At 42.7% G+C, this 22,982-nt stretch overlaps 1 protein-coding gene across 1 annotated transcript in view; it reads right to left on the reverse strand.

Moving 5' to 3' along the window:
• Positions 1 to 16,375, reverse strand: part of HEXA (hexosaminidase subunit alpha) — a 32,871-nt gene extending 16,496 nt beyond the window's left edge. Inside the window, exon 1 of the mRNA XM_055436222.2 lies at positions 16,075 to 16,375. Within this exon, the coding sequence (XP_055292197.1) occupies positions 16,075 to 16,327 (253 nt within the window). The 5' untranslated portion in view covers positions 16,328 to 16,375. The remainder of the gene's footprint in view (positions 1 to 16,074) is intronic.
• Positions 16,376 to 22,982: the final 6,607 nt, after the last annotated feature.

Below are 22,982 nucleotides of genomic sequence, written 5' to 3' on the forward strand. Positions count from 1 at the left end.
GGCTCCTCTGTCCATGGGATTTCCCAGGCAAGAATACTGGAGTGTGTTGCCATTTCCTTCTCCAGGGGATCTTCCTGACCCAGGAATCAAACTCCTGCATTGGCAGGTAGATTCTTTACCACTAAGCCACTAGGGAAGCCCGAGCACTAAGATTATATAAACTAATAAGAGGGACCCTGGTGGTCCAGCAGATAAGATTCCACATTCCCATTGTAAGGGGCCCGGATTCAATCCCTGGTTGGGGAACTAAGATTCCATATACTGCAACTAAGCCCACACACCACAACTACTGAGCCCACGTGTTCTAGAGCCTGCCCACTACAACTGGAGAAGCCCAAGTGCTGCCATGAAGACCCAGTGCAGCCAAATAATAATAAAAGAAAGATCTAAGTGTTGTAACTACAAAGTTGATAGTGGCTCTTGACCTCATCACCATCTTCCCACTCCCCTTGAGTTAATGCCTTAATTCAGCCTCTTGTGAATTTTCTCCTAGACTATAAAAAAATCTCCCAAGTTGCTCTCCCTGCTTCCATTTATATACCATGTCAATCGACTATCCTTTGTGATCTTTTAATATGAGTCAGATTATGAAAATGTCTGCTCAAAATCCTACAGTGGATCCCCACAGCTTTCAGGATAAAGTGCAGAATTTGCTGAATGATTATACAAACTTGTCTTTCTCTGCTCCTGTTTGGGAACTCTCCCAGGAGCACAGTGAACTCTTTACAGAACCCTGAAAGCACTACATTTTCTCACTCTTTTTCTTTGCATGTATTGCTTCCTCCAATTGAAACAAACTTTGCATTGCCTCCATATCTCACCTGATTAAGAAACAGCTCTGGTTTTCCTTCTGTAAAACTTTGTCAGTCCCCTCCCCTTTCCTAGCAGACCTTCCTGTGTGATCATGAAGCAACATATACATACATTTTTCATAACAGGTATCTTAATATATGCTGTTTATTTGTCTGTCTCCTCACCAAGGCTGTGAGTTCCTCAACAGCAGGGACCAATCTCAGTGTCTTTGTATTCCCAGTGCCTGACACACGGTAGTCATTCAATAAATGTTTGCTGAAAAGAAAAAATGAATGATGCTAGAATTTTTTAAATGCATATTTAATTCTATATATGCATAATGATTGTGCTACACAATAATCAGGTATAAATGGCAAACAGTTAATATAGAGATTACTTTTATATACCCAAACCTAGTATTTCTGAAGATCTAAGATTCGGTTGCCATGCTGTGTATGCTCAGTTGTGTCTGACTCTTTGCAACCCCATGGACTGTAGCCCCCCAGGCTCTTCTGTCCATGGGATTCTCCAAGCAAGAATACTGGAGTGGGTTGCCATTCCCTTCTCCAGGAGATCTCCCCGATCCAGGGACTGAACCTGTGTCTCTTGTGTCTCCTGCATTGGCAGGCGGGTTCTTTACCACTAGTGCCATTTAAGAAGTGGGATTCAGGTGGTGAATAGCAATAAGACACCCAGACACCCAGAAAGTGCCTTTTCAGATACTGCTCTGAAGACTCTTAGGTCCACAAATCCAAAGATTTGGGTCTTTCTACTTCTCTGGAAGGCAGTACTCCTTCCTGCAACAGAAGTCTGGAAAGCATGTCTTCACCTCAGTGCATAATAGCCGGTCCCTCGACCCACGCTGCTCCTCCCGGAATCAAAACATTTCCATAACAGCAATGTGTTTAATTCACAGAATCTTAGCAGCATGAAGAAAACACCACTCGCTTTGGTAATAAAGTGGCCTGTGTTTTGGCCTCTAGAATGAAAACTAGGGAAGTCAACCCAGTCTCTGGCACATCCCACCCATTCAGGTCTACCCTGCCCAGCAGTCCTGCACTCTCCTTGACGCGGCCGGCGCTGGTTCTCCCTCTCCCTCCCACCTTTACATGCATGGCATCCTGCTTCCTCTCCCCACACTTGACCTAAGGAGAGCCCTTGGAATCATTCATTTCTCACTCATTCCAACAAGGATATATGGAGCACTTACTGTGCGTCAGGACCTGTGCTAGGTACTGGGATGGTTAAAAGGAAAAACAAGCCCTGGTCCCTGCCCTTGAGAAGCTCACAGTCTAGTGGGAGAGAAAAATATAAACAACAGTCACAAAACAGTGAGATTAAGGCTACAGTAGATATTATAGCTGCCTCCTTCCGGAGGCAGAGAGGAAGGCTTAACCTTGGATGGGGACCTCTGAGCAGGACTTTGAACCCTGAGTTGGAGTTTGCCAGCTACCAAGAGGGAAAGGTATTCTAAGCCTGGGCAGCTGCTGATACACAAAAGCAGTGGTGCGTCCAGGAGAAGAGGCAAGGCCACCCTGTCAAACTTCTCCTGGTAAAGTGGGAGTCTGAGAATCTACCTGCCCTGGCCTGGAGCCCCTCCTGAGTGCTGCTGAACTCTGTGTGGACCATGGTGCCTCCTCCAATGAGTTCTACAGTTCTTTTCCCTCCATAGATTACTAATACCTACTCTGAAGTACAATCCATCTAGCCCATAAGTGAATCCTGAATGTTTTCCCTTCTGTCTTCTTTTGTAAAAGTTGTAGTTAGAAGTTTTCTTTGTTCCTTTACTTTTCAAACTTAACCTGTATCTGTTCACTCCGCTCATCCACTGAAAGAATATCTCCCTATAATTCTAGATCCTAAGAGATAACTTTGGTTATCATTTTGCATACGTCCCAGTTTTTTTAACTATATAGATTTATTTTAAAAATGAGAGCCCAATACATATTAGTTTGTAACTTTTTTCCACTTACCAAAATGACTTGCAGATCTTTTAATGTCAGTGTATATAAACCTACATCATCGTTTGTAGGTGTTTAATGCAATTCTATTTTGGAGATATACTTTAATTTTTCTTTTGGCCACGCCATGCAGCTTACAGGATCTCAGTTCCCCAACCTGGTGAAATCAGAATCCTAACCATTAGGCCACCAGGGAACTCCCAAACATACTTTAATTTTAAAAAGCTGAAATTACTAACTTCCTTCCTCTTTGTGGACATTTGGGACTACTTCTAGGTTTTCAATATTATAAACAATGCTCTAGTAAATATTCATATCTATATTATTCTTTATAAATATTCATATCTATATTATTTTTTAAAGCAGTTGTGAGAGATTTTAGTAGGAAAATTCCTAGGGGTAGAAATGCTAGGCCAAAGATATGAAAGTATTTTTTCCTTTTATTATTTATTTATTTTTGGCTGCTCTGGGTCTTTGCTACTGCACATGGGCTTTCTCTAATTGCAGCAAAGTGGAGGCTACTCTTAGTTGTGGTGCGTGGGCTTCTCATTGCAGGGGTTTCTTCTGTTGCACAGCACGGGCTCTAGAGTGCACAGGCTTCAGGGGTTGCAGCATGCTGGCTTGGTGGTTGTAGCACCTGAGCATGTGATCCCTGTAGCATGTGGGATCTTCCCAGGCCAGGGATCGAACTTGTGTCTCCTGCATTGGTAGACAGATTCCTAACCACTAGGAAAGTCCAAATTTTTAGTTTTGACACTGCCAACTACTCTTCCAAATTACTGTACTGGTTTATCTGAACCAACATACATGGGCCCATCTTTCCGTCCTTCCAAAACTAGACCATCTCAATTCCTTTCCATCTGTGCCACTCTGATTAATAAAAAGAGATACAGCATTGTTTTACTTTGTATTCCTGTGATAGTCATTGAGTTTCTGCACTGCTTTGTATTTACTGGTCATATTCTTTCTACTCTTTTCCCAACAAAAAACTTTTTATTGAAGTATAGTTGCATTATGCTTTCTACTGGACATCAAAGTGACTCAGTTACACTTACACACACACACACACACACACACACACACACATAATTCTTTTCCTTTATGGTTTATCCCAAGAGATTGGATATAGTTCCCTGAGCTGTACAGTAAGACCCTGCTGTTTATCCATTCTATATGTAACAGTTTGCATCCACCAGCCCCCAACTCCCAGTCCATCCCTCTACCTCCCCGCTCCTCCTTGGCAACCACAAGTCTGTTCTTTATGTCTGTAAGTCTGTTTCTGTTTTGTAGCTAAGTTCATCTGTCTTTGCATTTTTTAAAAGTTCAGTTCAGTTCAGTCGCTCAGTCGTGTCCGACTCTCCGCGACCCCATGAATCACAGCACGCCAGGCCTCCCTGTCCATCACCAACTCCCGGAGTACACTCAAACTCATGTCCACAGAGTCGGTGATGCCATCCAGCCATCTCATTCTCTGTCGTCCCCTTCTCCTCCCGCCCCCAACCTTTCCAGCATCAGAGTCTTTTCCAGTGAGTCAACTCGTCGCATGAGGTGGCCAAAGTATTGCAGTTTCAGCTTTAGCATCAGTCCCTCCAATGAACACCCAGGATTGATCTCCTTTAGAATGGACTGGTTGGATCTCCTTGCAGTACAAGGGACTCTCAAGAGTCTTCTCCAAAAAGTTAATTTTCTTTTATTGATTTGCAGAGCTCTTTCTAGATTTTAACCTTCTCTTTTAAGGTTACAAATATTTGCCTCATTTTGTCCTTTATCTTCTAACTTATGGGTTCTTTTGCTTTAATTTGTATGTAGTCAAATCTGTTAGTCTTTTCCTTTATGGTTTCCTTTATTGACTTGTTTAGAAAGGCCTCTTCTACCCTGGGACTAAATGAATTGTTCCTTTGAGTCCTTCTAATAGTTTGATGGCATATCTTTAGATCTTTAGCACACCTGGAATTTACTTTTGTGCTTGGAATGAGGTAAAGATTAAAAAATTTTCCAAATGGATAACTGTCAACCAGTCATCCTAACATATTTATTAACTAACACATCTTTTCACTTTTGATTGGAAATGTTTCCTTTATTAAATATTAATTTCTCATACACACACACATTCATGAACTTTTGATTATCTCCGGAACTTACTTCCTTGGCAATCTTATAATCATGGAAATCTACCGTGTTGTACTGCTATCCTCTTTTGTCACTCTGCCCAATACATAAACGCCTCTGCTCTTTCTGGGCCCACACTCCCATTCCTGTAAGGGCTATTTCCTCTCCTCCACCAAGTCACCTGTACTACACATCATCCACACCTGCCAACCCTCTGGAACCTTATTCCATGGTTATTCAACTACCAACATCTATAGTCTTTTCTACTTCCCCCATAACTGAAGCCTGCCTCTCCCTACAACTTGCTCTGAGAAGCAGCTCCTTCTCACATCCTAGGATAGACATATGGGGACTGCTTCCAGGCCACCCACCCTCTTCCATCAAGTTAAAAAACAATAACCACCTCTCCTCTGGAAATCATGACATTCAGCTGAAAATCCTGAACCTCTCCTTGTCACAACACTCTGCAACTTCCTGGTCACGTCTTTATTTCCCTAAGACTTTGGATTCCAGTCTCCAGTGTTCCTCTTCTGAAAGCTAGTCATAATCCTAGGTGACTAGGTGATTTCACCTAGTCAAATCCTAGGTGACTCAAGAGGAAGAACTAACCCACACTCTGGCTTAGCAGTGATCCAATGACATCCTCCTTTTCCTCCTCAACACCCTCTCATGGTCATCTTTAGGACTCAGAAATGTTCCAACTCATTCTCTCAAGCTTTAGCACCATTCAGGCAACTGTCTGCTAGCTAATCGGCACCTCACACTCAACAGGTCCAAAATAAAACTCACTTGCAATCATTCCCGTCTGCCTTCAACCTCTTAACCAATCTCTCTGTCTCTCTTTTCACTCCTTCCCTTGCTCTCCTACTATTTCTCCTATCTTTGTGAATGGCAGCTGAATACATTTAAATTACTAAATCGCAAATCTGGAGTCATCCCCAGCACCCCCTTCTCCATCAAAACCCCTACTTTTCAAGCATTCCACCTCCTAAAATTTTTTTCTTTTGAAAAACTTTTTAATTTTATATTGGAGTATAGTTGACCGACAATGTTGCATTAGTTTCAGGTGTATAATAAAGTGATTTGATTATCCATATACATGTATTTATTCTTTTTCAGATTCTTTTCCTGCGAAGTTCATTACAGAGTATTGAGTAGAGTTCCCTGTTCAGTTCAGTTCAATCGCTTAGTCGTGTCCGACTCTCCGCGCGTTCCCTGTACTAAACAGTAATTCCTTGTTGTTAATCTATTTTATATAGTAGTATATATATATATATGTTAATTCCAACCTCCTAATTTATCCCTCTCCTCCACCTTTCCCTTCGGTAACCCTAAGTTTGTGAGTCTGTTTCTGTTTTGTAAATAAGTTCATTTGTATCACTTTTTTAGAATTTTACATATAAGTGATATCATATGATATTTGTCTTTTCTGTCTGATTTACTTCACTTAGTATGGCAATCTCTGGGTCCATCCATGTCACAGCAAATGGTATTATTTCATTCCTTTTTATGGCTGAGTAATATTCCATTGTGTAAATGTACCACATCTTCTTTATCCATTTAATTGTCAAAGGACATGTACTTCCTAAATTTTTCTTCAGTCTTTCTAGTTTTCTGTCTGTACAGCTGTCAACCCACTTCAGCCACTTTTATCTCTTATCTAGACCACTGTAAGAGTCTTTTAATTAGGTTTCCTGCCTCTAGTCCCATTCCCCACTAATCCCCAATGCAGTCAGAGTTTAGTTACATCACTTATCCTGTTTAATGGCCTTTATTGGCCTTGTTTGACCTTAGGATAAAGTTCATGTTCTTTATCGGGCCTCACCAGGTCATTTCATGACCTTGCATCTACCACTTCTTTAGCTTCAGAACTTGCTGATTCACCCTGTAGCTGTGTACTTCATACTGACATCACTGAACTTGAGTTTCTTAAATATGTCATGAAAGCGTCTTTCCTAAAGGCCTTTCCTACATGTATTTCTTTCTCTGTAGATTACTAACTCCACCTCCATCAGCTCCTTTCAGATCTTATTAGACAGCTCTTATTGGAAGTCTTCTCAAAATGTACCCCCTATGCATGTGTGCATGCACACACACACACATATCAGGTGTTCCCAAACACCTTCAATTATTAGCAAAAATCACACTTCACTGTATGTCTGTCCACTTCGAGACTGTAAATTCTTAAAAAATTCTTTTAAAAATTTTATACAACTTTTAAAGGTTACTTTCCATTTAAGATTATTACAAAATACTGGCTACATTTCTGACATTGTACTCACACCTGAGCCTCCCCCACCCTTATATTGCCCTTCCTCCCACCAGCTGGTAACCACTAGTTTGTTCTCTATATTCTGTGAGTCTGTTTCTTTTCTGTTGTAATCACTAGTTCATTGTATTTTTTAGATTCCACATAAATATAAGTGCTATCATAGAGTTACTTGTCTTTCTCTGTTTGAGCATTATGTCCTCCATCTATGTTGCTGCAAATCACAAAATTTTTGTATGACTTTTGTATGGCTGAAGAGTATTCCACTGTGTGAGCGTGTGTGTGTACACACACAACATCTTCTTTAGCCATTTATCTGTTGATGGACACTTAGGGTGCTTTCATATCTCAGCAATTGCAAATAATGATGCTGTGAACACTGGGGTGCATGTATTAATATCTTTTCTAATTAATGTGTCTGTTTTTTTCATATGTTTTGCCAGGAGTGGAACAGCTGGGTCATATGGTAATTCTATTTTTAGTTTTTTGAGAAACCTCCACTCTGTTTTCCACAGCGGCTGCACCAATTTACATTCCTAACAACTGTGTAGGAGGGTTCCTTTATCTCTACATCCTCACTGATGTTATTTGTGTTCTTTTTGATGATGGCCATCCTGACAGGGGTGAGGTAATACCTTATTATTGTTTTGATTTGTGTCCGTTTTGATGATGGCTATCCTGACAGGTGTGAGGTAATACCTCATTATGGTTTTGATTTGCATTTTCCCGATAATTAGCAACACTGAACATCTTTTCACATTCCTGTTGGCTATCTGCATTTCTGCTTTGGAAAAATGGCTATTAATTTCTTTCAACCACGTTTTAATTGGGTATTTTTTTGATGTTAAGTTGTATGAACTGTTTATATATACTGGATATTAATCCCTTCTCAGTCGTATTATTTGCAAATATTTTCTCCCATTCAGTAGTATCTGGTCTTACATTTAGGTCCTTAATTCATTTTGAGTTTATTTTGTATATGGCGTTAGAGAATATGCTAACTTCATTCTTTTACATGGAGCTGTCCAGTTTTCCCAGCACCACTTGCTGAAAAGATTGTCTTTTCCCATTGTATATTCTTGCCTCCTTTGTCACAGATTAATTGACCATAAGTGTACCAGTTTATTTCTGGGCTGTCTATCCTGTTCCACTGATCTATGTGTTTGTTTTTGTGCCAGTACCATACTGTTTTGATTACTGCAGCTTTGTAGTATGAGACTGTAAATTCCTTAAGGACATAGGCAGCTCATTAATATTCTTTGGACCAGTGCTACTGGCAAATTATAGTTGCTTAATAGATACTGCTTGTATTAAGGATGAATGGAAGGGGGAAAGCCAACTAGAAATACTACTGGAATCTGCAAACAATGGGCCAGGGATCAAAACAGTCACAACTTGAGTGCTAATGATTAAAGCAATTAGATGTTAGAGGTTACTATTTGAAGTAATTAACACTGAAGTGTTCAGTTCAGGCGCTCAGTCGTGTCCGACTCTTAGCGACCCCATGAACCACAGCACGCCAGGCCTCCCTGTCTATCACCAACTCCCGGAGTTCACTCAAACCCATGTCCATCGAGTCAGTGATGCCATCCAGCCACTTTATCAGAGTTTAATCCTACAAAAGGACAGTGAGTTCCCCAAATCCCTAATTGGTATAATGCTAGATAAAGGTATTTATAAGTAGACTGTCCCTACACTGCACAGCGTAAAAAGCAAAATCTTGGTAGACAAACAGACCTGACTGGAATTTGTACTCTGCCACTGCTACCTGTGTGACCCTGGACATGGTCCGTAACCTCTTTGAGTCTCAGTTCTGAAAGATAAGTATAACATCAACCTCACAGAGCTGTTATGAAGATTAGAGGGTATAACATACAGCAAGTGCCAGATACTCAATAAATGCTAGTTTCCTTCCATTTTCTACTTGTCTTTTCCTAAAAAGTCACTTTTGCAACTTGGCTGGAAGAGCCTAGGGGCAAGGTGCCTTGTGAGAAAACCACACCATAGAAGCAGGGCCTTCCATGAGCTTCTTATAGAAGCCTAAGGGCTCCACTACTGTGTGATGCCACCCTGTGTGGCAAAACAGGCTGACACACCAACATATTGGGTTGGCCAAAAAGTTCATTTTCTGTAACATCTTAAAAAATCCTGAACAAAATTTTTGGCCCCCCGATATAAAAAGGACATGGGCTTGGAACTCTGATTTGGCCTCAAACTAGAACTGCGGCCCTAGTTAAAAGACCAAAGCCACAAATGTGGGACCCTAGTTATTCCCAGGACAAGACTGTAGTTAAACTTTTCATCCAGGAGAGTGTACCTGGCAAGCCATCTCCCTTGCTCCCATCCCAAAGCGTTACAAAAGACAGGAAGCTTACTGACTGACATTCAAGTGGCCAAGCACTCAAACTTCCTGCATCCGAGCACACACTGCCAGGGAAGAGTTTCACACCAGACTCAAGCCACAGCCAACCTCAAGATGTGGACAGGATGATAGCACCCCACTGCTAGCTAGAGATCAGGGTTGAGTGCATGGCCAGGGAGCTTAAGCAATAACAGCAGCTTAAAACAGATGCAGGAAATAAAAGAGAGAAGTTCCTGACCCAGTAATAGGTCTCATTCACTACAGCCATGAATAGAGAAGAAAAGCAAACCTGTTTTCTGTTTCAACAGACTACAAACCCATAAGCCTTGAGGCAGATCACAGAAAATGCTTCACATATACATGTCTCACCTCTCCAGACCCAACCTCCTCTCTTCAGCTGCGCTTCTGGTCAGTGGCCCCACAAGGGTGAGAGAAAGCTTGTCATCCAACTGGTTAAACCTCTGGATGACGCATATCGACTCTGATCTTGTCACTTATTTCCAGGGTCAGCGGAAGAAATTTAGGAAGATACAGAAACATAAGAGTAATAACCTCTTTCATTTCTAAAAGAAATATTAGTTGGGCAGCAAAACTCTTTTCTTTTTGCTTAACTGTCACCTAAGGAATGTCACTCGGCATCGAGCTCTACAAGGACTGGGTGAGCAGCCACTGCAGTCACAGGCATTCAACACACCTTGACAGGAGTTTAGGGCACAGATCAGGAATGAAGCACTCTGTGCTCTGGGAAAGCTGGCAGAAGAAGCCTTCAGACAGCTAAGATATTTTCAAGAGAAAATTGTATTAATCCAATTCCTTCTATCTTTCCATACATAGAAGAGCACCAGATATCTGTTCCTCGTGACCAAGAACAGCCTTCTACCGAGATGTATGCTTGACCGCACGGACCCCTTTCTCTACAATCACCTATGTGCTTGCTGACCTCCCCCACTACCTCTTTGGAGCAGTTCTTCAGAGCTGTGAGAGAGGCTGTCTCCTGGGTTATAGTCCTGAGTCCCCAAATAAAACTGAACTCACAGACCTCATGCTATACATTTTAATTTCAGTTGATAAATCATTAGGAAAAGGATTGAGGTTCATGCCTTCAATGGGCTAAGAAATCCACAACATGCCCTAGCAAAACTGAGTAGCTGTAAGGGAGAAAAAAAAAAAAGATCCCACCTGCTGTTAAAAACGAATCAAAAAAGAAGGAATCCACTGGCAAAAAAAATCTCCAGTGCCATGCTTCACTCTTCTGTGTGGAGGTAAGGAAGTGGAGGGGAAGGAGATGGGAGGAAAGGCAGCTCAAGGGTTTAGATGTTTTATATTTTGTTTCATTTTAACAATCACCAAGTTCTTAGGCTTCCCTGGTGTCTCAGTGGTAGATGGTAAATAATCCACCCGCAGTGCAGGTGACCTGGGTTCAACCTCTGGGTTGGGAAGATCCCCTGGAGGAGGGCATGGCAACCCACTCCGGTATTCTTGCCTGTAGAATCCCCATGGACAGAGGAGCCTGGCGGGCTATAGTCCATAGGGTCACAAAGAGTCGGACACAACTGAGCGACTAAGCACTGCACATTAAGAGACTCAGGTTATATCCCTGGTCTGGGAAGATCCCACATGCTGAGGAGCAACCAAGCCCAAGTGCCACAACTACTGAGCCTGTGCTCTAGGACTGGAGAACTGTAACTACTGAAGCCTGAGCATCTAGAGCCCAGGCTCTGAAACAAGAGAAGCCCACACACTGCAATGAAGAGTAGTCCCTGCTCATCGCAACTGGAGAAAAAGCCTGCACAGCAACGAAGACCCAGCACAGCCAAAAAAAAACACACCCAGTTCTTCCTTCTAATGTTCAAAGTTGTAAAGACACTCATCATTATCTCCCTGTATCCTCAGAAATGCTTGGAATATAGACACTTTAGAAAATAAAAAGCAGCAGTAGCTACTTGCAAGTTAGGTGATTTGCCAAAGGAACATAGTTAAAGCAGTGATCAATAAACATTCTGTCGCTGACTCCTGAATAGATCATGTTTCAGACCCTAAGTCCACTACTGTAATTGGTCTTCAAGCAGGGGAAAGGGGAAGCAGAGATGGCTCAAGGAAATAAGACTGGAATTTTTCATAAACCAGGCCCAGACTACCCACACACATCTAGACCAAGCTGAGCTTCTTGGGTTCAGCTGAGAGAAGAGGGGCTGGTAGAGGCCAAGCTATCTTAGGCCCAAGGATTCAAAATGGAACACAATTATTTTGCCCTTCGCTAAAAATGATTCTCCTGATATCTATTCTTCTCAAATCACTGTATTTCTCCTCCTTATATAGCCCTCCATCCTCCACATACCCCTTCACAAGAAAAAGAATTCTACAAAACTCTCTTGCTGCATTGTTTCCTTCCTCTTCACTTTTAAGACAATATATATAAGTGGCAGTCAAGTATTCTGCATAATCAGATTTAGCCACTTTACCTGGACTTTTTAACTTATATGCAGAGTACATCATGCAAAATGCCAGGTTGGATGAAGCACAAGCTAGAATCAAGATTGCCAGGAGAAATATCAATAACCTCAGATATGCTGATGACAGCACCCTATGGCAGAAAGCAAAGAAGGAATAAAAGGCCTCTTGATGAATGTCAAAGAGGAAAGTGAAAAAGTTGGCTTAAAACTCAACATTCAGAAAACTAAGATCATGGCATCTGGTCCTAGCACTTCATGGGGAATAGATGGAGAACCAATGGAAACAGTGACAGACTTTATTCTTTTGGGCTCCAAAATCACTGCAGATGGTGACTGCAGCCATGAAATTAAAAGACACTTGCTCCTTGGAAGGAAAGCTATGACCAACCTAGACAGCACATTAAAAAGCAGAGACGTTACTTTGCCAACAAAGTTCCATCTAGTCAAAGCTATGGTTTTTCTGGTAGTAATGTACGGATGTGAGAATTGGACTATAAAGAAAGCTGAGTACTGAAGAATTGATGCTTTTGAACTGTGGTGTTGGAGAAGACTCTTGAGAGTCCCTTGGACAGTAAGGAGATCCAACCAGTCCATCCTAAAGGAAATCAGTCCTGAATATTCACTGGAAGGACTGATGCTGAAGCTGAAACTCCAATACTCTGGCCACCTGATGCGAAGAAATGACTCATCAGAAAAGACCCCAATGCTGGGAAAGATCGAAGGAAGGAGGAGAAAGGCACAACAGATGATGAGATGGTTGGATGGCATCACCGACTCAATGGACATGAGTTTGAGCAAGCTCCAGGAGTTGATGATGAACAGGGAAGCCTGGCATGCTGCAGTCCATGGGGTGTCAAAGAGTCAGACATGACTGAGCAACTGAACTGGACTTTATCAACTCCAGCAAGCACCCCAAGGCTATGCCTTGTCCTTGTCATGGGGAAGGCTAAAGTGCACACAGCCACTAGTTCAATTAGAGCAGAGAGAACCAATCAGCATTACTCTTTCTCCCTAGCCCAGCTGCCCCTTACCGGTTTCCCCGCTATGTTCTCTAGATGCAGTTCCAATGCATCTCCAATTCTGTGATGAGTTAAGAGCAGCTTGAGTTAGGACCACAGCATACTGTGATCCTCCTTTTCGTGAAATCACATGCTAATACTCCAAATTTGAAACCTGAAAGACAATCAATTCTAAATGAAACCTGCAAATCATCTTTTTGATGATCTTAGACATAAAGAACAGTCCCTTGGACTGCAAGATCAAACCAGTCAATTCTAAAGGAAATCAATCCTGAATATTCATTGGAAGGACTGATGCTGAAGCTAAAGCTCCAATACTTTGGCCACCTGATGTGAAGAGCCAACTCATTAGAAAATACCCTGATGTTGGGAAAGATTGAAGGCAAGAGGAGTAGGGGGCGACAGAGAGCGAGATGGTTGGATGGCATCACCGACTCAATGGACATAAGTTTGAGGAAGCTCCAGGAGATGGTGAAAGACAGGGAAGCCTGGCATGCTTCAGTCCATGGGGTCACAAAGAGTCAGACATGATTGAGTGACAGAACAACAGGACATAAACAAAAATCATGAAACCTTTTTATAAACTTTTATATGAACCCTTTTATATAACCCTTTAAAGTTAATTTTAATATATTCAACAAATAATTAAATATCTATGTTCAGGGCATAATTATAGAAGGAATGGCCAAAGGAGGAATTTTAGGAGATTCAGATTTTCATGAACTATGCCACTTATTAACCTGGTCACTTAACATCAGCTGTAAGTCACTTCAGTCGTGTCCGACTCTGTGTGACTCCATAGACGGAAGCCCACCAGGCTCCCCCGTCCCTGGGATTCTCCAGGCAAGAACACTGGAGTGGGTTGCCATTTCCTTCTCCAATGTGTGAAAGTGAAAAGTGAAAGTGAAGTCGCTCAGTTGTGTCCGACCCTTAGCGACCCCACAGACTGCAGCATCTGAGGATGAGCTAATCAAATATTGATAATGGCTGCAGAAGGATCCAGATACTCATACAATAATCTTCCTTCCATTCTAGATTAAAAGGTCTGGGAAGGGGTGGGGGATTATTCTGTTCAGGGACAATGGCAACCTAAAAAACTCACAGGGAATATACATGTAAACATCAGAACAGGATAAGAATTTTATAATAATCATTAAGGAATATCAATCAACTAATCAATATCAATCAACTAGTTTCAAGAAAAGCATAGAAGAATGCAGTCAAATGACATAATCAGGTTTAGTCATTTTACCTGGACTTTATCGACTCCATCAAGCACCCCAAAAAGTATCTGGAGCAACATTACTTGGATGCTATCCCAAATAATCAGATCTTTGCTTTGCAAACAGGATGTGGCTTAATGATCAAAACAGAGAACTAGGTTCATTCAAGTATCTACAGCCTAAAATAATCCTGTTTAACAAGTTTAACAACATGTAACACATACCCTCCAGTTGGCAGAAACACCTGTCAATCACAAGTACTAAATACTTCCACAAACCATTTAGCAATTAATGGACTACAGCTAAGCCTTGGAGGCAAGTTCAGAATAGAGTTGAAACTCAACACCAGACTTGTTTTTTTAGGAAACCTGGAAGTACGAACTTCACTGAATTCGAGGAGCGGTTCAAAACTAGAAGTTGTGCTGCATTAAGAAAGCACTGGGGACTTCACTAGCAGTCCAATGGTTAAGACTCTGCACTCCCAATGCATGGTGCATGAGTTTGATCTCTGGTGAAGGAGCTAGCCTACAAGGACACTGGAAGCTTTAGCTAAGTTTTAACTTGCATATGGGGGCTTTCCGGGTGGCTCAGTGATAAAAAAAAATCCACCTGACAAGCAGGAGAAGTGGGTTTGATCCTTGGGTGGCGAAGAACCCCTGGAGAAGGGAATAGGCAACCCACTCCAGTATTCCTGCCTGGGAAATCCCATGGACCGAGAACCCTGGAGAGCTACAGTCCATGGGGTCGCCAAGGAGTTGGACACAACTTAAGAGACTCAACAACAACTTGCATATGTTGTTTTCTTCAATCCCCCTGGGAAATATACTATGGTTTGGGCTTTGTTGATGTTGTTCTTCTCCATAGATTCTTCCTTGTTTTTGCAGAAATAGGATTATGGCTTACGGCTCAAGTCATTTGAAAGCCTCTCCAGGAAACTGTGCTCCAAAGGGAAGACTCCACAGGAAGAACATGAGAGAAGGAAGTTTCTCGTCTCTTCTTTGGTAATGTTTGTCCAAAACAGTTTTCATTATCTCCCAATGGATAAAACCCCACAAGTACAATTTTCCGTAACCACCTTAAAGAAAAATTGCCAGCCTGTGCTATTTCAGATGAAGCCCATATCCAAAGCACTCCTGACTCTTCAACTCCACACCCTCCTCAACCTCACTGGTCCCCAGCCCCCCATCCTCATTACACACACCAGCCCAGCACTGTGACTTTAACTGTAAACCTCTGTGCCTCTGCTCAAACCTTCCTTCCTTCCTGGAATACCCTCCTTTCAGTCCTGGTCAATTATATCCACCACCTCACTTTAAGTGGCTGCTTAAAACTCGTTTCCTTATGGAAGTGATCAGTGATTTTCCTCTCACAGTTTAAACATTTCCCTAATAGGGTCAGATAGTTTTATGTAATTTTGCACAGGTCAGTATATCTCTCATGTCTAGTCTTACCAGTGGTGGGTGTTAGTTCTGGTCCCCTCTCCGCAGCGCTGATCACAACCTCACTAGGACCCGGACACTAGAACACGCTCAGAGGTATCACCTTTAATGTCTACTGGCACAGTATTTTTAGGAATTCCCTATTCTGACTGAATTGTAGTCTTAAAGCAGATATTATTGGTGAAATACATAGCAGCAGGGCAGGATTACAGAAAAGTTCTGGCCAGTGAATTTAGTGAAGAAGTGAATGGAGGCGGGGGACCAACCCTTGGGAGGCTGAGAGGACAGCTGGAGAAAAAGGGCAGGTGGAAGTCGAGGCTAGAGGACTGGGACAGACTAGGGGACTGGGCAAAAGGCAGAGGAAGGGCGTTTCAGGAAGTTTGGGGGAGTTGTCCCAAGGCAGGGCCTTTCGGAGCCCGGGAACGAGGCTGGGCAGGTCCGACTCACCTATGGGGTGGGGAAAACTGAAAGCCACGGAACCGAAGAGCAGGTCACGGTAGCGTTGGAAGGCCTCGTCGAGGACGGAGCAGCCCACCTGCGCGGCCGAACTGAGATGGTACTGGAATTGGAAGCTGTGCGGGAAGATGGTGTACCGCAGCTCAGAGGTCTCAATGTACTGGGGCCATGGCCACAGCGCCGTCGCCCGCCCAGCGAACGCTGCCGCCAGCAGCAGCGAAAACCTGAGCGTGGAGCCTGCCATGGCCCGCCGGTCTGCTTCCCCTCTCCCAGCCGGCCGGACCACGTGACAGCCTGGTCAGGTGGGCGGCACCCGCGTGACAATCGGCGGGTCACGTGGCCCGCGACAGCTCCTCACCGGTGAGCCGGGAGTACTGACTCCCAGTCCCTGCAGTCCCAGAGTGAACCCGAAGCTCCTGCGGCCTGCGGTGCATGGTGCAGGGCATCGGCGATGGTTCCAGTTCAGGCGGTTCCCGGGACTGGAGGAGCAGTAGCTAATGCACCTCCGCAGTTGCCAGGCCTGCGATCACAGAACTATAAGCGCACCAGAGGATAGAAGCCCCACGTAGGGAGGCCGAGTGGGCGAGCGAGAAAGGAAAGTCTCCCGAGCCGTGAACGCGGAATAAAAGGTCGCCAGGCCTCCTGGGAGGTAAAGGACGTCCCAGGCCCAGGGAACTTCAGAAGCAAAAAAATGGAGACTTAAAACCACAGGCCCTTGTGATGTGAAATGCTGTGGGCAGAAAGGGGTTGGAATTAGGTAGTCAGAATGGCTCAGCTAGAGAGTGCATCACAAGATTACAAAAATGGGAACTACTAATGACTGGGGGAAAGATGTGTACTTTCAGAGCAAGCTTGAGGCGACCTGTTTCCTGGCTGTGGAGTGGGTTCTTCTTTAGTGGTTAATAATCTCCCAGTAACTGCCCTCAACTCCCCTCCTCACAGACAAAAGTGCCACAAACAGGGTAGGTCCTGTACTTACTGCAAGCGATAAGACATTGCTTGTACTTTGGTTGCAAACTGGAGAACACCCAGAGATAAGACAGGTCTTATACCCAGAGAGAAATTCTGCAGGGGTTTACATAGACTGAGAATCAGTACTTAGTACAGTAGGAAATTGAAAATCAGCCGGAAGATTTGCATTTTAGAAACCTCATGTTGAGTGGTTGAATGGGTAAGAAACCAGTGAGGGAGGTTTTTTTTTTTTTTTTGGAGTTGGAAGATAATGAGAGCTTTAATTCCTGCAGTGGGAAAGGAAGAGAGCTATAGATCCAGGAAATAGTGGGTATCTGGAAGCAGAGAGGTTAAGGGGCTTAAGGCTGATCAGTGAGAACACAGGTATTTATTGAGTCAAGGACCCTGTCTTCTTTGTTCACTGCTGTGTTATCAGAACACAGTTGAATCTCTCACTGCAAAAGGAGATAAAAATAGTGCTGACGTGAGGCATTATTTGGTTAGTAGGTAATTTTTTAATCATAAAATTGCATTTTAGAATTAGAAAAAATGGTTAGATCAGGAAAATGAACTTTTAAAGACAAAAGTCTCTTAAAAATCATGATCACTTATATCTAGGCTTTAGGTACCTGTGGAAGTGAAAGTTGCTCTGTGGTGTCCGACTCTTTGCAACCCCATGGACTATACAGTCCATGTAATTCCCCAGGCCAGAATACTGAAATGGGTGGCCTTTCCCTTCTCCAGGTATTTAGCAGTTATATATATACATGGCTCATGGGCTTTCCTGGTAGCTCAGTGGTAAAAAAAAAAATCTGCCTGCAATGCAGGAGACCCAGGTTCTATCCCTGAGTTGGATATATCTCCTGGAGGACGGCATGGCAACCCACTCCAGTACTCTTGCCTGGAGAATCCCATGGACAGAGGAGCCTGGAGGGCTACAGTCCATAGGGTCACACAGAGTTGGACACGACTGAAGCGACTAAGCAGCAGCAGCATACACACCTTATGTTGGGAAATCAAATAAATATTGTCTCTCACTTTTTTTTAACTTTTCCAGGATTCATCAAGAAATTCCTCTTAGAAGGTCAGTTATGCTATTTAATAGAACAGAGCTTGTAGTAAAGGAAGTAGAAATTAGATCTCTCAGTTTCAGATCCTAATATTGCATATTTACACTAATTTCTATATTGCCTAAACCTAAAATTTCATCCTCACTAACAAATGCCTGAGTACGCCACCAGTTAGGAGAGACATTACCCAGTTACTTAGGGAGGAGATCCTAGAACCATTGTCAGAAGAACCAAGTTCATAACCAGGTAGCTGTTCCACAGGATCAATAATTATTTTTTTTCAGGATCAATAATTTGGAGAGTTCAAAACAAGTTAAAGGTGAGAGCAATAGGTCAAAGTGGGGTTTCAGGACTGGGCAAGTGCCATAACTCCCCTTTCTGTGATACTCAACCTATATCAGGAGAGAGAAGTAATTTACAAAAAAGAGCCACAAAATGAAGAAGCTGGACCCAAATAAGGAGACTATAAAAATTACTAATGAAAATACTTAGAGATAATTGTTGAGAGATATTCCAAACATATTCCAATTATCCCCTCTCTGACCAGTATATCAGACAATCAGAAAAGTAATAGACAATCATTAAAATTTTAAAAAGAATCATCAGAGTCCAATTAAATGTTCAGAGCCTAGCAGTAATAGTAGCAAAACTTTAAATTAATGGTTATTTAACATTATAAACTGTTCAGTTTTGTATATATACTACATTGCCATCAATTTTGACAGTGTGTACATGTCCATCCCAAACTCCCTAACTATCCTTTATATGAATAACAAAAACAAAGACACAGATAATATGCATTATATATCTGATTGTTTTCTCTATTTTTCTTTTTATTAAAGACAAATAAAATATGATTTAACTTCTATATCTATGAAAGTGAAAATTGCTCAGTCGTGTCAGACTCTTTTCCACCCCATGCACTATACAGTCCCTGGAATTCTCTAGACCAGAATACTGAAGTGGGTAGCTGTTCCCTTCTCTAAGGTTGGGTCTTCCCAACCCAGGGCTTGAACCAAGGTCGCCTGCATTGCAGGCGGATTCTTTACTAGCTGAGCCACAATATCTATAGCATCTAATAAAATTAGTTTATCTATCAGAAAAAGAATTCACTGTCAGACAGTGTATCCAGATTTTTGGCTCAAAGTAGAGTCATTGGTGTAGAATGAGAGAGGCGGGAATGACTAATTTTGCCTGAGGAAGTCTTTCCTAAAGGAAATGATTTGAGCTAGCTTCCAAAACATGAGTTGGCAGGGAAGGAGCATGGGCAAAGCACAGAGGTGTGGGAGAAGATGGCATATTGAGCATAGGGTTTATGGGGATAGCTAAGGAGAAATGTGCCATGATTATCTCAGTTCTACCATATTCCCTTCTCCCTCAATGCCTTTCTCACCTCCCACTCCCACCACCTACTTGAAGGTCTAAACTTACATTTTACCACCCTGTCAATCTCTGACTTCTCAAACTTGGGTAAGATACCATAGCCCTCTAAAATTTTCTCCATCAGAGCACTTATGTCGGTACCGTAATTTCCTGTCCATTTGTCTGAGTTCTCCACCAGTGTGAAAGTTCCTTAAGGGCAAGTTCTGTATTTACTGCTGTATTCCTAGCCCTGGGCACATCTCCTCGGAACTCAACTTCAAAGACCCAGGAGAGCCCAGCCTGCCCTACCTGCTTATTCTTTGTGAGTGGCAGTTAGAAGGGGAGGGACAGCCAGAGAGGATACCTGGGAGGGACAGTCAGACTCGGGGAGAGTTTAGCAAAATAGTAAAGAACCTGCCTGCCACTGCAGGAGACCTAAGAGATGCAGGTTTGATCCCTGGGTTGGGAAGATCCCCTGGAGAAGGAAATGGCTACCCACTCCAGTATTCTTGCCTGCAGAATCCCATGAACAGAGGAACCTGGCAGGCTACAGTCCACAGGATTGCAAAGAGTCAGACACGACTGAAGCAACTTAACACAGCACACAGTACAATAGTGCATGAAGAGAAATACTGGCAAAAATTACTTTAGAAAAAGTAGGTTGAAGCTGAGTGATAAAGTAAGGAAAGGAGGAAATTCTTGATCAAGGTTCTGTGTACTAGATAAATGGTACCTTATTTATCTCTCACTCCAGCTGTGTGAAATTATCATCCATATTTTACAGGCGAGGAAACGGGCTCTGAGAGTTAAAATAATTTGACCAAGGTCCCATAAATAGTTGTCAGAACCAGTATTTGAACCCAAGTCTTCTATGCCAAAATCTATTGCTTTTATATCATACTTACTTGAAAGCTAAGCTAAAGATTGTATTGAGATTTTATTCTTAAGTCTCTGGGAAGCTAGTGAAATATCTTAGCTGAAGAGTAATGAGACCAGAGTTGAAATTTGCTCAGGTCAGTTTGTTAACATATGTAGGAGGAATTGAATGGGGAAAGTTGTGTGCAGGTAGATTAGGTCTGGGGTTGTTGACTCAGAGCTCTCTAAACAACTGACCATTCTCACGTGCTTTGGGGCTCAGAAAATGCAGACCCAGATTCACCTGGGAAGTATGACTTCATTTTTCTTTTCCCATGTTGGCTAGCAAGACCAATGAGACTTAAGCTTTGTATAGTTTGTCAACATTTACAGAAGTGGAGATCGCCAAAGTTGGCTATGCTCCATGACTCTCTTTACGCCCATTTCAGTTCATATGGAAGCATCACTGCCTCTAATGTACCCCTTACCTCCAGCTTCTCCAGTGCTATGTCCAAAATTAAAGTGTGCTATCCAGTTCCCCACTACTAAACATTACAGCATTCCTTGAGGTTACTAAAATTATTCTGTGTCCAGTTTGTCTTCTTTTTGAGCTTTATCCCCTCTACTCTCTTACTTGTCATAAAACTGCTCCAGTTATTTTTTCAGGCTTGTTGTTGTTTAGTCACTAAGTCGTGTCCAACTCTTTGTAACCCCGTGGGCTGTAGCCCACCAGGCTCCTCTGTCCATGGAATTTCCCAGGCAGTAATACTGGAGTGTGTTGCCATTTCCTCCTCCAGGGGATCTTCCTGACCCAGGGATCAAACCCGAGTTTCCTGCACTGGCAGGCGAATTCTTTACCATTGAGGCACCTGGGAAGCAACCCCTTTTCAGGCTTACCCCCTATTCTGTTTGTTTAACATTTCTCTTTTTAAAATATTTATTTAAAAAATAAATTTTTATTTGGCTGCACCACATCTTGGTTGTGGCACGTGGGATCTTTGATCTTCATTGCAGCATGCAGGATCTCTAGTTATGACATGTAGGATCTAGTTCCTCCACCACAGATTGAAACCAGGCCCCTTGCATTGGAGCACAGAGTCTTAAGCACAGGACCACCAGGAAATCCCACCCCCAACTAATTGTTAACAACTTTTCCTAACTCTGGACATACATTTCTTGGAAGAATTGGCCTTGTCCTGTCTCTCTCCAGTCCTAGCCTACACACAGATTTTTTTTTAATTGCCTGGATATTTACATGGGAGTTTTTCATTAGTTTCAGAAAAACTAAAGCCCTGAGGGAACTTTCAACAGATCTGAGCAGAAGGAGTGACAGTGGGGAAGAAGGATATGGGTCAAATGCTGTGATGTTTCAAATACAAAGTGACCAAACTCAGCAGCTAACTGGGGGAAGCAGGGATGGGGACATGTGAGAGAGGAGAGAAAAAGGTGCACCAGGCTGGTTTCCCGAGGGAATGATGAGGCCATTGACTGAATACAAAATGAAGTGCCAGTTTTGGAAAAAAGATGATGAACTCTGAGACATGCTGCGTTGGGGGAGACTGAAGGACAGCAGAGTTAAAATGTCTAGGAGGGCCAAGGAAATACAGGCTGGGAGCTCAAAAGAGAGCTCTGGGCGTCATCTGCTCAAAGATAATAGTTGAGATCATAAAAATAGTCAAGAGAAAATAGGAAAATGGAAGGAAGACTAAAAAATAGGGGAAAAGAAGACTCTGGTAAGAGAAGTGTGTGAGGGATAAAAGGAACACAGAGGGGATATAGCAATTAGTAGAGTAGACTGAGATCAGAGACGTAGATGAGGGTAAGGACTTACCTGAGCATTTATTTTTAGTTGCTTTAAATTTTTATTTATTTATATTTGGCTGTGCTGGGTCTTTGTTGCTGCAGGGGCTTTTCTGTAGTTGCAGAGAGCAGGGGCTGCTCTCTATTTGGTGGTGCTTGGGCTACTCATTGCAGTGGCTTTTCTGGTTGCAAAGCACGGGCTCTGGGGCCCGGACTTCAGTAGTAGTGCCAAGTAGGTTCTAGAGCACAGGTTCAATAGTTGTGGTGCATGGGTTTAGCTGCTCTGTGGCATGTGGGATCTTCCCAGGTCAAGGATCGAACCCACATCTCCTGCATTGGTTGGTGGATTCTTTACCACTGATGCCACCAGGGAAGCTTACCCCCCAACTTTAAAATACAAATGTGTCATAAGAAGCCCTCACAGTCAAAATATATTGATTTTATCTCCATGACATGCCTTTTGCTTGCAAGGAATACAGGGACTCATGTTATTTCAGGGGAAAGGAGGTCTACTGAAGTGATATACATAACAACCCAGACAAGAAGAAAAACCAGACTTCAGAATGAGCAGAAATCAAGGGCCTGACTACTCTCTCATCTCCCTCTCTCTTACGACTTATGTTCTCTGAGTATCAACTCCTCTGGTCAGTTTTCTCTTTGCTTGTCAAGTTACTTGAACTTCCTTATAATCTCTAATTCCCCTGTGACTTGACATTTATTGCACAACACCCAAAATTTTCCATGACTTTACAGCTCGAGAATCCTCTCATTCTCCTATCTGTGCCTCTGAAGATCCCACTATTTTCTAAAACTCTGTACAAATCAAGATTTTTTTCCCATTTTTCTTTCTTTTCTTGCCTT

This window comes from Moschus berezovskii, chromosome 9, assembly GCF_049115385.1.
Source record: "Moschus berezovskii isolate FMDL1 chromosome 9, NW_MosBer_1.0, whole genome shotgun sequence".
Taxonomy (NCBI): Eukaryota; Metazoa; Chordata; class Mammalia; order Artiodactyla; family Moschidae; genus Moschus; species Moschus berezovskii.